The sequence below is a fragment of the Centropristis striata genome, chromosome 2 (assembly GCF_030273125.1).
Source record: "Centropristis striata isolate RG_2023a ecotype Rhode Island chromosome 2, C.striata_1.0, whole genome shotgun sequence".
In the NCBI taxonomy this organism is placed as follows: Eukaryota; Metazoa; Chordata; class Actinopteri; order Perciformes; family Serranidae; genus Centropristis; species Centropristis striata.
Window position 1 is genome coordinate 23,415,514 of NC_081518.1, and position 18,123 is coordinate 23,433,636.

The window sequence follows — 18,123 nt, forward strand, 5'->3', positions numbered from 1 at the left end:
TTTCCTGTTTAATGCCTTGACCTTCAAAATAAAACAACTGGTTTAGTAATCAGAAGCCTAGATGCTATTAACGCCAACTGTGTAGCCTTAAGATGTGTCCTTCTTTGCTGCCTGACCTGGTTTCAGAACCTGTTATTTCAATTTTTGTGCTGACATGCTGCTTTCCTAAATTAATTTGTAAAATGACCACATAATAAACCAGAGGCAAGGCAGTGTGTACAGATAGAGCAAAACAAAAGGTTAAAGGGGTCCTACCACTTTATTTTTGCTCTGGGGCCACTGGAAGGTAAATCTGGCCATGAGATAATATAAGATAAGGTAAGCCTTTATTGATTCCCAGAGGGGGAATTTGGTTGTTGCAGCAGCACAAGGAGATAAATGAACACAGCAAAATGAAATAAGAAAAAAAATAAGAAAGGGGTATATGGTAAGAAATGGAAAAGATGGAAAATTAAACCTTGCCTATACAAGGCAAAGGTTTCTTTGCCTGTCTGTGTGATTGGTAGCATTATAGCATAATAATAGAGAAACATATGATTTTATATTCAGTGTATAATATGGAAATATAATAGAAATATAATAGTACACACACACACACACACATATATATATATAAAATATTAGATCACATATACTTATACCTGCACTGTAACTGTAACTGTAAAGTTGTTTTTATTGTATTTATTGTATGTTTTAAATGTGTGTACCTTGTAAAAAAAATACTAATACTATTAATAATAATGCATAACAAAAATATATAAAAATATTTAATAGATTTGGATGATGGTAGCTGTTAGTAATGCATATGTATATACAATGTTTATATTATTAATAATATTATTATATATATGTATTTATTCTGTCCCTTTCCAACAGCTATTATCCCAATCTATTATATATTGTAGTATATTTTATGTTACAAGTGGTATATTTTATGTTACTTTTAATATAAGTGTTCTGCTTTACTAAAGAAGCCCCAGTCTGACCTTTTGTTCAGAACAGAACTGTAACAAGTGGTTCAAACCAGAATAATAAACTGTAAAGATCTGGGATTTGTACAGTAGAAGCTTTGGAAACAAAAATATAAACAAGTATAGATTGAATCCTTTCAATTTCAAAAAGTAGACTTAGCAGCATGCTCGTTCCCTGGAAAACGTGCCCATGCGTTGGGTGTGTGTTTAAATATTCTTACACAGACAGAAAAGCCAGAGTGAATCCGGGCATCATTGGACTCGGGGCCACCTTTTTTTAGCAGCCTTGAAATTGACAAAGTTCTCCTCTGCTGTACCTAGGCAGTGTATTCTGATGTTTGATAATAAAGAAAACCAAAAGGAACTTCGAATTGAACTTTAATCCCTGTTTCTCACCCAGAGATGTAGTACATTTACACTACAATATTTTTTAATATATTTTGAGATGTAGCATGCCAACCCCAATGCATTATTTAATCACCCTTCTTAAGCTTCTAAATAATCTATGAATTTGCCTTCCTTGTGTTTCACCATCAGATGTTTTCTGTTCTCCTTCAACCGTGTCCTCGCGACTTTTACTTTGAAAAACACATGGCGGAAATTGTCCGTTGCTTCGGGTCCGTCCGCCGGCAGCAACTTTCTCTTCGCTGCTTCACAACAAGATGGACTGGAATGAGGACGATACTGTGAGTCGGTTTATGTGTCCATTAGCTGCTTATCTTACCAGTATTGTTACCTGTGTTTCACCTGGTAGACACCCGGCTGATATTAGTTTGACCTAATAAGATTAAATCCGCGGGTTGTTAGCATTCAGTAGCTAGCTCGCTCTTTATATTGTAGCTTGTCGGTAAGTTGCTGTGAGGCGGAATAACCTGTCAGTTAGTGGGTTAGCTCCAGTAGTTAGCCTGCTGCTAGTTACCTGACGTTAAACTGGAGCTAGCTAATCTCCTCAACCCCAACGCTCACATTTGGCTCATTTTCTCCGTGTAAAAGCATTGACGTCCACGTAGGAGAGTCTGTCTAGTGTGACATGGTGATGCGTTGACAGCCAACGTGTTTTTAACCGTTTCTTTGCGTTATTACCATTCCTTTCTTCAACTACTAAAACCAAACTAACCCTAACGTCCTAATCTCCCTCCATAGCTCAGTTCCGGGTTGTTTTCTGGTTGTCGTTCACTGCAAGGTGTTGGTCCAAATCCACATGTGTTTGTACTTCTTACAGCCAGACAGTGGTTAGCTGCTGCCATATGTTAAGTTAGCCATCTGTCTGGATCATGGCAGCAGACTGTCACAGTATAACCATCAGCATTCAGGATAGCATCCAGCAGATCCATCCCAGAGGAGCGAGAACTGCAGCCAGGTGCTGTTATGGTAAAGGAGTACTTTAAGCCACAATACAAAATAGACACATTAAATCACATCGATGGCATAAAAAGAATTCCATCAGAATTTATAGAGACACCTAACACAGTAATATGCCCATTGCAGTCCCATATAACCCTCCTAAGGTATTTGCATCTAAAAAAAACAGGATGTCACAGTCAATTAGTCAGTTTGTAAGAAGTTGTCCATCTGAGTATATTTAAATATGTTAGGACTGCAGCTAATGATTGTTTTCATTATTGATCAATCTGACTCCTTTTTCAAAAAAAATATTTGTTTAGTCTCTACAATGTAAAAGATATCCTTTACAATATCCTAGGTTCCATCACTATTCCATTGTTATCAAAGTAATGGTGATATACCACAGAAAATATGACATCTTTGCTTGACAATCCACTTAAATGTGTAATCAATAATCCTAGTATTTGCTGATTGGTTAGCTATTATTCTACTTATTATTTAAGCACTAATTTTGAGAATTTGTAGCACACCAAACAGCTATATGCCCATTATTCCCACATAAACCTCCTCCAACCTTCACATATTTGCACATGTGATGGTTTTGATTATTTGTTTAGTTTAGTCTCTAAAACTTCATAAAAAGTTAATCATATATATGCTGCACCCAGACGTAATAAAGTAATTATGACAGTTGACAAATTAATTGCCTCATACTATAGATCATTGTACTATTGCTGAACCCTACAGCTCGCACACTAACTTTTTTGTAGCTGTTTGCTGTAGTTCGAAATTTGCACTACTTATCTCATTATCACCTATTTTACACAGTGACACCTTGTAAATAGAAAATGCTCCTTAAAACCTGAGAGCAGTTGGGTGGCTGCAGTGAGTGGTAACACAGCTTTCATTCCTTCAAGGACCGGGGAGTCAGATTGTGTGACTGGTTTAAGTCAGTAAAGCTTTTGTTCTCTGCCAATTAAATGTTTCCACATGAACCACTTTGGACCAAAACTGTGTGTCTTCCTTGCGAATGTGTTGCAGGGTCACGGCCACATGCATGATGACTGTCACCACGGACATGCAGGTCATTCTCACAGTCACGGGCCGAGAGCGGCGCACCCCTTCATGACAGCTTTCCACGGACAGTTCGCCAAAAGCGCCGATCAGGCGATGGATATCAGTCAGCAGCCTAAGAGACGGTCGCACATGGATGACAGCGGCAGCTGGGACATCGTGAAGGCAACACAGTAAGTGGTTGAACTTTAGCTCTCTCTCTCTCTCTCTCAATTGCTGCACATGTGTAGTTTAATTTCATACAAATTCCACAATTGCCAAAGAAGGTAAATAAGCAGTACATTTTTGTTTGGCTATTGTTTATATCCAATCTGTCCTATTGTGACCCACCTGACTTCTTGTTAGAGAAGTCTCTGTGTTCCCAGATCTGTTACTGATGGAAATGATTACCTAAACCAAAAAAAAACAAAACTCAAGTTCTAATGAACTTCAAATATTCCTTTAATGTTTGACAGATTTAATATCAACAAAGAAGGGCCTTTTTCTAAGACACAATCGTATCATTATATATTGTGCAACCAGACTAAGTTGTGACATAAAACACACACTTCCTCTTTTTCTACAGTTGCAGATGCACTAGAGCAACATGCCAGATAATAGGTTGTGTCTGTAATCAGGATCATATAGCTTATTTAGTGTTAATAATATTGCCCTTAACTTAACAAGATATTTTAGATGTAGCATACTTAATCATTCACTTGAATGGTTTACTCTGACAACCACATAGGAAAATATCTCACTAACCTTAATTATTTGTGTTGGTGTTTTGTGATGCAGCTATTTAACTAATCAGATTTAAACCTCACTCCACATTTTCAAATTATACTTTCTGCTTAAATTGGTGTTTTCTCTGTTAATGTCCCGAAGAAATCCTCCTCTTCAATTTAGGCCTAGGTTTTGTACTTGTAAATAAAATAGAAAGTAGTAGTAAAACATGGGGATAAACCTGGGAAGTACTTGGCATATCTTACAAAAAAGAGAGCGGAGTCACAGACTGTTGCGGCCCTTTGTGACGCCCAAGGCAACCGTGTATACGATAACAAGCTTATTAATGACACATTTAAATCATTCTACCACAATCTGTATATTTCTGAACAGCCAAGGGATGTGTTTGTTTTAATGGATACATTTTTTGCCCAGCTCAGTTTGCCCACCATATCATCAGAATATAAACTCATTCTTAATTCCCCTATTTCGGGACAAGAGGTGGTTAATGCTATAAGAACTCTGCAGAATGGGAAAGCTCCTGGGCCTGATGGGTTCAGTTGTGAGTTTTACAAAGAATTCTCTGGACTATTAGTGGAACCTTTAGTTAATATGTTTAATAATGCATTCTCAAATAATGAGTTACCCCAAACTTTGAGAGAAGCAAATATATCACTCATTTTGAAAAAGGGGAAATGTCCAGAATCTTGTGCCTCTTATAGGCCCATATCCCTTCTTAATGTGGATCGGAAAATCTTGGCAAAAATCCTGGCCACACGCCTTGAAGGTCTTTTACCTAAAATTATAAAGGAGGACCAAACTGGTTTCATAAAGGGACGAAATTCAAGTAATAATGTTAGGCGGCTGCTCAATGTCCTTCAGGTTTTTCAACATCGGCAAATTGATGGTCTAGTGATCTCTTTGGATGCAGAGAAGGCCTTTGACCGAGTCGAATGGACATACTTATTTTATTGTTTAAATAAATTTGGTGTAGGGGATAATTTTATCAAGTGGGTCGAGGTCCTGTATAATAAACCTCAAGCAGCCATCCTAGCTAATGGGTTCAGATCAGACAATTTTCCTGTACATAGAGGAACCAGGCAGGGATGCCCTTTATCCCCTCTTTTATTTGCCATGGTTATTGAACCATTGGCAGAAGCCATTAGGAGAGCACCTACTATACAAGGCTTGCAGATAGACAGAGTCCACCATAAAATAAGTCTTTATGCGGATGATGTTTTAATTTTTGTTTCGGATCCAGAGACTTCAGTACCTGCGTTACTTAATGTTATTGACTTATTTAGCAAATTTTCTGGATACAAAATCAATTTGACAAAATCAGAGGCCATGCCGCTAGGGAGTCTAAATTCAATACCTAAAACATTGCCCTTCTTCCCCTTTAGGTGGTCTCCGACGGGCTTTATTTATTTAGGTGTACACATCACCTCTAAATTTAAGCAAATGTATAAGGTTAACTTTGTTCCCTTGTTTGAGAAAGTGAGGCAGGATTTAGAGCGTTGGAATTCTCTACCGATATCCTGGCTAGGACGTATAGCTTTGATTAAAATGAACATATTGCCTAGATTACTTTACCCTGTTCAAATGATTCCGATACTATTTTCAAATAAGGTTGTGAAAAAACTAAATGGTTGGCTCAGCTCTTTTATATGGAGCAAACGCAAACCAAAGCTAAAAATGGCTACTCTGCAGTTACCAAGCTCTGAGGGAGGGTTAGATTTGCCTGATTTTAGAAGGTACCAGTTGTGTGCTCATTTACGATGCATTTATGATTGGATCTTAAATAAGACGACCTCTGTCTGGCTAGATATTGAATCCTCCCTTTCAAAATTTCCATTAAGAGACATGCTGTTTATTAAGAATTTTAAAACTATAAAACTGTGCTGTGATAATCCTGTCACACTCAACACAATTAAGGCATGGCGATTATTGCGTAGACTTGAGGGGAGGTCAAAACTGACGTCAGCTTTTACTCCTATTCGGAATAATCCTGATTTCCAGCCAGGACTATTTGATGCTGGCTTTAGACACTGGGGTAATTGTGGTATTATAATGTTAAAAGATTTATTTACTGATAATACATTAATGTCATTTGAACAGATCATTGAGAAATACAAAATCCCCAGGCGTGACTTTTTTCGATATTTACAGATAAGACATTATATAGTACACAGCACAACCTTAATTGATAACCCTGGCATATCTCCACTTGAGAAGGTGTTGTTTGGAACAGTTAATAAGATGTCTATTAGTCTACTTTATGGAGCTATGTGTGCTGTTCCATCCAGGGCTTTACAAGAGCTTAGAGAAAAGTGGGAAAAAGAACTATCTGTCACAATCAATGCTGTTGAGTGGGAAAATATATGGACCCATGCTAAATCAATCTCAGTTTGTAATCGTGCTAAATCAATACAGGTTAAGATTTTGCATAGAATGCATATATCCCCTAATCGCAGACATAAGTTCGACCATAGTTTGTCTCCAATGTGTCTTAAATGTAAAACTGAAATTGGCACTCTAACACATTGTCTTTGGTCATGCTGTAAGCTGCAGAAATACTGGTCTAATGTCTTAACAGAAATTGAAAATATACTGGGATTAAAGTTGGAGATGGACCCAGTGTCTCTTATATTAGGCTTACCTGCTAGAGGTGTAAGGTTAACAAATCCAAGACTGTTCTGTATTCTTACATTTGCAGCTAGAAAGAATATTTTGTTGCAGTGGATTAGTAATAAGGATCCAAATGTTAGGGGATGGCATAAAGTGCTGTTTGATTTAGTGCCTTTGGAATACTTGACTTGTGCATTACATTCAAACTCAAACCAATTTTATAAAGTTTGGGAACCTTATTTGAATTATTTGGAATACGATGTATCTTCCATTTTGTTACAGGGATTCCCTGGAAGGTCATAATAATGGGATTTCCTTTTATTTTCTTATTTATGTACTTTGTCAATATGAATACTGTTTGTGTGTAACTGAGTCACTGTTTGTTGCTTAAGCGTTGTTGTGTTGAAGTTTTGTGTTTGCTTGTCTGTGTTGAAAAGGAAAAATGAATAAACACATTTAAAAAAAAAAAAAAAAAAGAAAGTAGTAGTAAGATTCAAATTTATTAAAATGATGGGGTGCAGCTACTACACACCTTGTTCTGCCACTGACTGACTGGCAGCATTTCTTCAGTGTATTTGCACAGGAGTTGCACAACATAACTCAAAAGAATCCACAGTGGCTTTCAGATCTTTGTGTTTGATTAGGAATCAAAGGGTGATGATTCATTTTGGTTGGGCCAGTTTTAAAGCAAGAAAATAGTTCAAGTAAAGGCTGGACAAACCTGTCAGTGTGATGTGGGTGAGATTAGCACACAGCAGCAATCTGAAGCTGTGTCTGCTGACTGATCAGTATGTTGAGGTGCAGCAGAACGAAGGTCACTCTTCTTGTGAGACAGGAGAATAAAAGAAAAGAATCTGCAGAGCTGTGTCTGTGTATTCATGTCACATGTACATGTACTACAGATTTCTTTCACACAGTCGGAAGCTATGATTAAATAAACGTACATTCTTCTTTAACTCACAGTTGACAGTTTACTTTATATAATATGGCCTTTAGTTGAAAATGTGCTTTACTTCCATGCTTTAGCAGTAGTTTAGTTCATTTTAGTCAGGGTTCTGTATTTTAGTTCTTTGCTGTTTTGGTAACTGTGCAGCACTGTTCAACTGAAAGCATTGGTCTGGTAGTCATTGTGATAATTTAGTGTCCTTCTCCGTGTGATCCTCTCAGGTTCGGTATCCTCGAGCGCTGTAAGGAGCTGGTGGAGGCCGGATACGATGTCAGGCAGCCGGACAAAGAGAACGTCACTCTGCTGCACTGGGCAGCCATCAACAACCGCTCAGAGCTGGTCAAGTAAGACCTGCAGATATTCTGTCTGACTCACCACAGAGACATGATGACTTTGTTAATGTAAACCTATAAAAATTCCACTGAGGGTGAGTCATCATGTTTCTCCAAACACAGAGGCTGTCTGATCCGAGGAGTAGTCCTGTTCCACTTGTTTAGTGTGATTGCATTTAGGGAAAACATTGTACTGTCTACTGTATACTTAAGATAATGAGATGCCATTTATTTAGACATACAGGTATTTAAATGTATTAAATTAATTATTTAGTATCATCAGCTGTTTGAAAGTCAAAACGACTAAAAACTGAAACTGTAAGTAAACACAAACAACATACATTAACATTAGAATTAGTTCTGTCACAAAGAACTGTAAAGCTGGCTTCAGTTATATTAAAAACAAACAGAATCAGTGCAGTCAGTCCTTCCTCAGGGACTCCATGTGTTTTATTTTTCATTGTCAGAAGCGTCTGACATGAAGCACAGTGCTTTGAGCAACAGTAAATAGCTTCACAAAAACAGACGCAGAAGAAATGGAGACAACTGAACTGAAACAAAAACAAGCTGCAACACAAAATGTTCTGAACTGTTGACATAGATTTTAGTTTCACGCTGATTTGCTCTTTCTATCCTCCCTCTCTGTCTCTGTATGGCAGGTATTATATTTCCAAAGGGTCGATAGTGGACCAGCTTGGAGGTGACCTGAACTCTACTCCTCTGCACTGGGCCATAAGGTGACTGAAAGGCATTAACTGCTCGGTTCGGTTTTTCTATCTCAGACTTTCTCAATTCTGGTTTAACAGTTTACATATATGTGAAAAAAGATTGTTTAAAATAAAAAGTCTTTATTTTTACCATTTAAAACGTTTGTCCTGGACTAGTAGGTATTTTGTCACTATAGATAGTTAAAATGTAAATTAAAGATGAATATCAGATACTATAATATTCATTTTATTGTTAACACTACTTATGTACATTGGCCCATGAGTGACCTGTGATGTAGAAGAAACACAGATTCTTACTTTGCTTTAATTGAAAAAGCTCTAATGGATTCCCAGTTCTCATGAATTTTAATTAGGTTTTAATTCAGAACTGGCTCTGATACCAGAACCTATTGATTGCCTCTGTAGGTTTCGTGCAGTGCTCGGCTTTTTGCCAAAGGTCAAATTTTGACAGAACTGGTGGAGATTATGTTCTTCTGTTGTGTGTAGATAAAAGGAACAAATAGCTGCATCACAGCAGCACCAGTTTTAACGAGACACAAGATGAATGATGCATTTTGTTTCTGGCTGAAATGCTTTCTGCAGGCTGATGTGTTGACTTGTTGTTAAACTTAGTTAGTTCAGTGCTTCTTCCCTAAAGCTATCAGTGTGTTTTGTCCATGATGAGGCAGGGCCACCTCCCTATGGTGATCCAGCTGATGAGATACGGAGCAGATCCCGCCGTCGCAGATGGAGAAGGTTACCGCGCTCTCCACCTCGCCATCCTCTTCCAGCACATGGCCGTAGCAGCTTATCTTATGGCTAAAGGACAGGTCAGACCCCACACACACTCTGTAACACCTTTTTTTGTTTTCACAGTCTTTGTAGAAGTCCTTTTCACTTGTTGCAAGTTTATTTTTATTTTATTTTTATTTTTCTGTTTGGTAATCCTCCCGTTTGCCTCCAGGAGGTCGATGGGCCTGACTGCAACGGACAGACACCACTGATGTTAGCAGCCCAGAAGATTATTGGGTAAGTGTGCTTATACTTTCTAGATTTACTTTGAACGCTGGTTTCAAGTACATACTTGTGATTCTTTTAAATTTAGGAAAAAGTAAGATGTGCATCATTTGTGAAAAAGCTGATAATATCACAGCTTTCTTTTAAATGTTTTTTTGGAGCAAAAATATCAGAAATAGTACTTTAGATGTAAAAACACAACTTTGTAGATTCAGTTAGGGCTGTAGTACAAACTTTACTCGTTCATTCATGACTTATTGACACTAGTAACTATCTAGGTTGTTAAAATAAACTGCAGATTGTTGTTGTTCTTCTGTCCTAGGCCTGAACCCACAAATTTCCTAATCAAAAATAACGCTTCTGTGAGTGCTGTGGACAAAGTGAACAGGAACACTCCGCTGCACTGCGCCGTGCTGGCAGGAAACGTAGACGCAGCCCACATCCTGCTGGAGGCTGGGGCCAGCGTGGACGCAGAAAACATCAACGTAAGTGTTAAAGATTAGGTTTCAGTCTGCTGTAACACATGGCACTACTCAGAAACGTATTTCTCTCGGCACTAAGTGACCAAAGAAAATCTGGACCTTAAGCAAACTGAGAAAAAGTGGAAGTCACTGAACTCATCTGACCATCTGGTTACAACAGTGAATCAGTTTGGCACTTTGTTGTGAGTGCGAAATTTTTAGGACATAAAAGGATTTTTACTTTTACTTTTATTTGAAAAAGTATAAGAAGAAGAAGAAGAAGAAGAAAATAATCCAATTATCCTATTTCCATTTATGTATTTTATATGTACTCTGTGTTCACACTTTAATTTGAAAAGCAGATATAGTCCCATGTATCCTTGGCAAGAAAAACTCAACTAAAACTATGAAAGATAAACAACTTAATACAATATTAAAACCACAATTCACCAATTCAAAACACAATATCTGAACTACAAATGATTAAATAACATCCAGTCAGGAATACTCTCGTCATAGATTTTAACCATTTATTGCAAGATGCTTTGTACAGTTGTATTTGGCGGTGTGGGTTCTGCTCTAGAGAGTTCAGCAGTATCTGTGCAGCATGTCACAGTTCCTGACTGAGAGCGCAACATTATTCAGTCCCCCTGGGACATGCAGAGCAGAACCGGTTATGCTGTTAGCAATGGTACTGACACTTGCAAACATCACAAACATTGCAAACAATTCATCCTAGAAAATACTGTTGCGCTGACTTGTGCAGGTGGTGCTTGGGGTGGTGGAGGGAAATTTAACTCAGCAGTTTGTGCAGCAGAGTGATGCGATGCAGGAGGAATGAGAGGCAGAACAGTTTAAATGGACCGCCTTGTGTGTGTGTGTGTGTGTGTGTGTGTGTGTGTGTGTGTGTGTGTGTGTGTGTGTGTGTGTGTGTGTGTGTGTGTGTGTGTGTGTGTGTGTGTGTGTGTGTGTGTGTGTGTGTGTGTGTGTGTGTGTGTGTGTGTGTGTAAATGATTGGTTGGGCTTGGCGTGGTTCTCAGGCCAGCTGACAGCCTAGCGAGTGTGACTGCCTGTATTCTGCCTGAACTAATGCAGAGCTCCATTTATTTCAACCTTAGATGGCAAGTTTATTTCTTTATTTCATATTTTTTTATTATAAGAAAACAAAATACGTTTTTGAAGCCTGAAGTTTGGCTCAAGGAAGATGTTTACTGAGGTAATATATAGATCTAGTGAGACATAGGGTCACTTTCTCATAGACTTCTATACAATCAGGATATTTTTTGCAACCAGTGGAGCTGCCCCCCGCTGGCCATTAGAAAGAATGTAGGTGAAAGGCATTTCTGCATTGGCTTCACTTTTCAGATCCGCAAGTTGTAGCCTGGTTTTTTGATTTTGGGACTGAATCAAAAACAATGCATGTCTTTATGGTGTTTCTGATGCTTCTCCTTCAGGGTCACACGCCCCTCGACTTGGCCCACCAGGTACACAGCCCGCTGCTCATCCACATGCTGAACCACGTCAAACAGGAGAGGATTCGCTCCAACTCGCGCTGCCTGCGGCTCGTCAACAGATACAGGGTATACACATAATAAAGACCACACACGACCTCTCAAATTGAACACATTAATCAAAAAAGACGCCTGTAACACTTTCCTGTTTGTGTTTTTCAGGTCTTTCTGCAGTTTTTGCTCTGCACTGCCATGTTTGGAAGTGTGGGTGCCATCGTTGATATGAACTCGGAATCGTGGCTGCTCAAAGGGATCCTGCTGGCCTGTGTGATAGGTGTTATCAATCTGGCCTCAAGGTGAGGGCACATTAGTGCTCACATACTCCAACTGCATTCTGCACAAAACTGGTTGTCATTCAATAAGAAATATTTGTGTCTAAACAGGAACTTCCCAAGTCCAGCCTTTCAGACTCTCCTACCAGCTACAGCTCTCATGGCTTCAGTGTTCTGGATGCTCGTCACCTGGTGCCTCTGGTTCCTGCCAGATATCCTTTCTGTGAAGAAAACAACAAACCTAACAATGTTACAAGTCAGCTATTTGATATGTTTCCTGCAAATCAGGGTTTGTTTTGATGTAGGGTGTTTCTCTTATCTGGAGAGAGCAGGTCAGACAGACGTGTGCCGGAACCACAGTCAGTTTTATTAACAAAGGATCAGTGATCCTTCACCAGGGCAGAGAACTTGTATCTTGAGCTTTCTGCTATTAGGGAAGAGGCTCAGAGAACAATTTGACACAGGAGGAGAAAATAGACCAGAATGTAATGTATCTTAACAACATGTTGCCATGTTCAGGAACTGACCTTTGGACAGGCTTGCTATAAATTAACATACTCAATTTGAATGAAAAAAAAAAGTTTATGTCTCATCATTGGGATTGGTTGTAGAAGTATTCTGGGAAATCTAGGACCTCTCTTTTGGATGAAAGAATATACAGACAATACATTTACATGACACTTAAAAAACAAATTATTGCCTTAATCTGACTATAACTTGACAACTGAAGTGCATGTAAACGTGTCAGTGAGTTCTCCAGCTCCGATTGGGACACCCAGATAATGCGATTGGAATAGGATTTTCGCCGGCATGTATGACAAGACAAGGCATGTGTGCATGCTCCACCCCTGGCTAATAAGCTGATTTTCTTTCAGTTTAATGTTATTTTTGATATTTTATACTTTTGATCATGCTCATGAATTAAGTCTTTCTTAACCTTTGACCCCCACATGGGCCCAGCGCCACAGCTCAAGTCCTGTTCACTCTGAATGCCACCGCTCTGCTCTACTACTACCTCCGCACCTGCAGGACCGACCCCGGCTTCGTCAAGGCAACCGAAGAAGAGAAGAAAATGGTGAGAGGGCCAAAAACAAAATTAAACACTGATTTTATCCTACATGCAGATATTTTGTGCACACATGAGCAGAGATTTGTTTTGTCTGTGTTGTCAGAATGTGTTGGTGTTGGCTGAAGCCGGCTGTCTGGACCCCAGAATATTCTGCACGTCTTGCATGGTAAGAATGAGGTTCTGATCACTGTTTCATTAACACAAACGATGCCTACACATTCTGTTTGACATTGTTTTGTTCACAGACAAAGAAACCAATGAGAACAAACCACTGCTTCAACTGTGACGCCTGTGTGGCAAAGCAGGACCACCACTCTGTCTGGACCAACGGCTGCATCGGTACAACTGACTGTCTCAAAATATAATCATGTCAAAACTTCTGTCTAGTTTGACAGCACATGTTTCCTCCAAAGATAAATAACCCTCAAAATGTGTTGTTTTAGTAACAAAGGGTTTCATTTGCATCAGAATACACATAGACATAGTTAGACTCTGATAGGGACATGTAGAGTATGTGTTAGATTATTTTATTTTAAGTTAAGTAGTTTGTGAGAAATATGTTCAAAATTTCCCTGTTTCGCAATTTAAAAACATCTTAATAAAAATAATTTATTTCTTATCCGATACTAGATTTAATCAAAATCTGTACACAGGTAATTCATGTGTTTTGATTTAAATTGACACAAAAACAAGATTATAGACTCCTCAAGGGATGTGACCAGAATTTCTTTTTTATATATTCTTTTGACGGAAGTACTTTATTTTACGATAGATATTTGTTAAGACTGAGATAACTGAGTAACTGACATTATTAGTAAGTATGAGTTGAAAATGATAACAAATTGATGCTATTAAAAGCTGGAAAATGTGTTAATTGTTTCTTTCTTGCTTAAAGAGTATAAAAAGTCAGTAACACCATCAGTTACTGCCATTATAACAGTGTTTAACTTAATTTCATTATCCATTGAAGGAAGGTTTATGTGCTTTTTTGCCTTAAAAGGACTTGACTAGATATTAAAGTCACAGTATCAGTTCCCTTTCCAAGTGCAGACATTTTTCTTGAGGATGAGCTGTCGTCTAACACATTTGTTGTGTTCTAGGTGCGAGAAACCATCACTACTTCGTCCTCTTCCTGCTCTCCCTCCTGTTGATGGGAGCCTGGATGTTCTACGGCTGCCTCACATGTGAGTAACTTTATATTCAGTGTAATAACAGACACAGTTTTACATTCACACTGGGTACTCATGTCTGTGCTGCGTGTATGTCTTTTCTCCCAGACTGGTCGACTCACTGCGTGCTGCATTATGAGGAGCAGGGCCTGTGGGGCGTGGTCTCTGCCCTGGTCGGCTGCTCCCCCTGGCTGCTCAGCGTCTTTCTGCTGGCTTTCTATCACACCTGCTGGTCCGGCGCACTCCTGCTGATGCAGCTCTACCAGGTGACTGAATGACTTTCTACAGCTCTAAGAGCCTGTGAACTAGGGATCTAAATCATGTTTCCTCACAATACAATATTATATCAACTCATTGGACAACTGTGTGATATTTGCTGATATCACAAAGTCTGCCACGATATGATTTCAATTAGATTAAATTATGGGGCATCTCTATGAGATGATATGACGTGCTCATTTAACACAATCAGTTACATTTATTTCACCTCACAAAACAACTAACAACAATTCAAATAAATGAAGATCTACATATTTTTTCTAATGATTAGAATATATAGGTGAATTTCAAAACAAGGGAATATCTTAAAGATGCCGATATTTTGACTTTGACTTTTAATAGATGTCTTTATATTGTAATTGCAGAGAACTATGAAACATACATAATTATTATAGATAATTATATATTATAATTTTATATCAATCTTGTATATTTTTAATTATTATAAATAACAAGATTTACGATGTGTCAAATGCACATGAAACTGCTTTAAGCTGTTATTTTTCCAAGCTCCATCTAGCTACTGAACTCTAATGCTAAATAATCAATACACAAGGACTTTACCACAGTACTTTTGCACTTTAATCCTTAAAGGTTCCTTTTTTGAAGCTACAGCATTGTCAAAGTTTTTTTTCTTATGTTTTATCCCCTGGATGACACAAACATTGACTTTATTCTACTCTGATAATAATAAATATCAAGTAATGTTCCAGATGGTTCTTAAAAACAACAGTAAGCATTAGACACAGTTTATTATTTCTGTAATGACATTGAGTAGTCAAATCATGGACTTGTGGCTGGAGAGGCCAAACCTGTTGAGCTGGTGCATCAACCCTCATTCTGATACAGTCCACTGATCTGCTGGTTATTCACACAATGAGTGTCTTCTGCGTGTGTTTGCTAATTGATGTTTGTCCTGTGTGTTGGAGCAGATTGCCTTCCTGGGACTGACCACGGCAGAGCGGACCAACCTGACGTTCCACCAGAGAAAACTCAGACAATCCGGCTCCCTCAGACAGAATCCTTACAAGTGAGTAGCACCACTTTTAAATGTTTCAAAATGAGTTTCTATTTTTATAGCTTGGCATCTTGTCTGCACATCACAATCTGAAACTTTTACACATTTCAGTGCAGCTCTCTGATGCCATGTGCTTTATTTCAGTTGATAAACGTTTTGAAATGATTATTTAATGTCAGAGGATTAATGTCTTTAGTTAATGGCTGTGTTGTAATTATGATGCAGAGGCAGCTTGATGTTTTTCATTCCAGATCTTGTGCAGTAATGAACATCGTCTTGTACATTAGCTCTGATTTACTATTGATACCACAGTGCCAAATGTGATATTTAGTCTCTATGGAAATACAACTAGGACTTAAATCATGTTAAACTAAAAATGTGTGGGCTGATGTTTGCAAATGTTTACTTAATGTTTGTGAGAAAATAAACTCCCCTGCAAGAAAAAGCCTGACAACAACAACAACAAAACATCACCTACCAAAACCTTTTCCACAGATCAAAAAAAAAGATCTTTTCTTTAGTCATAAAGACAGGAGAGAAAAACTACTTAGATCAGACTTAGAAAATGGACTTTTCAGATTTTTTTTCTCACTTGCCTCTCAGGGTTTTTGTAACAATCAGTTCTGTCCGCGTTGATTTATTTGTTGTTAAAAAATGGCCCTGTAAAAGTGTGACTTAACAGAAAATTACAATGAATCAAATGAGTTGTTTGAGACGACCTATTAGAGAAGGAAATAGTTTGCTAGGATTTGAACTGACAGGAAAAAAGATTTAAGCTCTTGCAAACAAACCTGATTGCTTTAGCAAATTCCTGAGAAGAGGAAATTAACACATTTCAAATTTCAGGTATTACATAATTATTTGTGAAATACCGATTTTATTACCATTAATACGTCTCTTAATCCTTTTTTAAGTCAGTTAAATTCAAAATACTTTGTAAATCAAGGGGCAGTTTGAGGTGAGCAAACATAAAATCACAAGCAATTAATTCACAAAAATGAAAAATACAAAACATAGATATGATAGAAGAACAACACAAAGGCTTATCATGTCAAAATAAAAGCACATTTATCGTTGGACTCTAACTGATTGGTCTCTCTGCAGTTTGGGCGTGCTGCGGAACCTCGTGTCCTTTTTCCAGCTACGTTGCTGCGGCCTCTTCAAACCGGCCATCATCGACTGGACGCAGCAGTTTCCACCCGGCCGCGACCAGCACGTGTTCGGACACACCGACATGGTCTGACCTCCCTCGCCACCCCTCACTCAGGGTCAAGGGTCAGACTTTTCACAGTGGTTCTGGACCAAAAGCACAAAGTGTATTTATTTATTTTTTTTAGCAGGATGGCTCCTTGTGAAGAGAAACCGCGACACCAGAAGTTGGAGAAACACAAAGTATTGTGTAGATATCGTTTGACTCAGTTGCTCTTTGTACAGACTGCTGCTGCCTTATACTTGACCAATGTAAAGTGAAAGGAAATTCACAAATGTGTTAATTTGGGTTAAAACCTTTAAAGGCCTAAATTGTAATTGAAGTTTTAAGATGTTTTTTATGAACACATCAAGCCTATTTTTTATTATCTGTTCGGGGGGAAAAAAGGATGTTTGTACATGTAGACGGTTGATTTTATGACTTTTGTAAGAGTTGCATGTGTTTAATAATGAATGACCACTATAGTACTTCAATAAAGCAATGTTGTGCCTGTCTTTTTAACTGGCTGTGTGGACTCAGGGCCTCCACATGTTGGGGGTGGACAGTAAAACTGCTCAGTATTTAGTCTCGTTACTAGGCAGGATTCTCCTAAAAAAAAAAAAAAGTATTGGGAATTTGTTATAATATAAAGAGCTTTGAGCTTGACTTTTCCTTTAAATAAAAAAAACAACTTACAGTAATATGGTAGTAGTATGGTCTGGGTTGTCATGAACAGGACTCTATTGGAAATTTCAGCTAACCTGAAGGAAAGGTTTTATCATGGGTCAAGCATTATTATTTGAGCATATTTTAACTCGTATTTCCCTTTTTTAATACAAAAAAAACCTACTGGAGAATAACTTGTAGTTCTTGTGTGCACATTTTTACAATTACAGTTTATTGCTGAAATATGGTTTGTTCTTTAAAAAACCCTTTACCGTAATGGCACAAATAGTCAAGCAATAATAAACATCATTTTAAGAATAAACAAAGCTGCATAAAGGTACTTTGGTAAGAAGATGGCAGTGTAATGTATTGCTGTAGGATAATCCGTTAGTAAACAGTAGACGTAGAGAGAAACGACAAAAAATAGGTTTTTAATTAATTAGACAGTCTTCAGGAATTGCATTCACTTAGGCAAATTATGATTGTTCTTTCATGTCAGAGGAAACAGCTGATTTGTCATGATCGATACATCAGAACTACATCCCGTTTAGTGCATTAACTATTTTTTCAAAAAAAGACTAAAACCACCTTCAGTGAGCGAAAAAAAGAAAGAAAAAAATGTGCATTTTATAGAATTCGGGTGTTTCCATCAAGCTTTTCTCATGCAAATCTTCAAAATTTACACAGAAATGTATATAACCTAATAGTGCAAGAAGCAACTCGCTTTTATAAACAAAAAATCATTGATGGAAACATCTTACTGTC

At 38.0% G+C, this 18,123-nt stretch overlaps 1 protein-coding gene across 2 annotated transcripts; it reads left to right on the plus strand.

Moving 5' to 3' along the window:
- The first annotated feature begins 1,560 nt into the window (after positions 1-1,560).
- zdhhc13 (zinc finger DHHC-type palmitoyltransferase 13) lies at positions 1,561-17,207 on the plus strand. 2 transcript variants are annotated; one of them, XM_059358480.1, is made up of 17 exons: positions 1,561-1,657; positions 3,357-3,562; positions 7,890-8,012; positions 8,660-8,737; positions 9,393-9,537; positions 9,672-9,736; positions 10,047-10,209; positions 11,640-11,765; positions 11,859-11,992; positions 12,080-12,180; positions 12,919-13,043; positions 13,141-13,203; positions 13,283-13,376; positions 14,138-14,221; positions 14,315-14,472; positions 15,418-15,515; positions 16,608-17,207. In XM_059358480.1, the coding sequence occupies exons 1-17, from the start codon at positions 1,634-1,636 to the stop codon at positions 16,744-16,746; spliced, it is 1,926 nt and encodes a 641-aa protein (XP_059214463.1). In that variant the 5' UTR covers positions 1,561-1,633; the 3' UTR covers positions 16,747-17,207. The 2 variants fall into 2 exon arrangements, with proteins under 2 accessions (XP_059214463.1, XP_059214471.1); XM_059358488.1 differs by lacking the exon at positions 1,561-1,657 and adding an exon at positions 1,681-2,342.
- Positions 17,208-18,123: the final 916 nt, after the last annotated feature.

Bases quoted from the DNA above. Each gene is read 5' to 3' on its own strand.
- zdhhc13 (XM_059358480.1), top strand. From the start codon at position 1,634: ATGGACTGGAATGAGGACGATACT. The intron at 9,737-10,046 runs GTAAGTGTGCTT...CTTCTGTCCTAG, and splicing joins GCAGCCCAGAAGATTATTGG to GCCTGAACCCACAAATTTCC. The intron at 13,204-13,282 runs GTAAGAATGAGG...TTTTGTTCACAG, and splicing joins TATTCTGCACGTCTTGCATG to ACAAAGAAACCAATGAGAAC.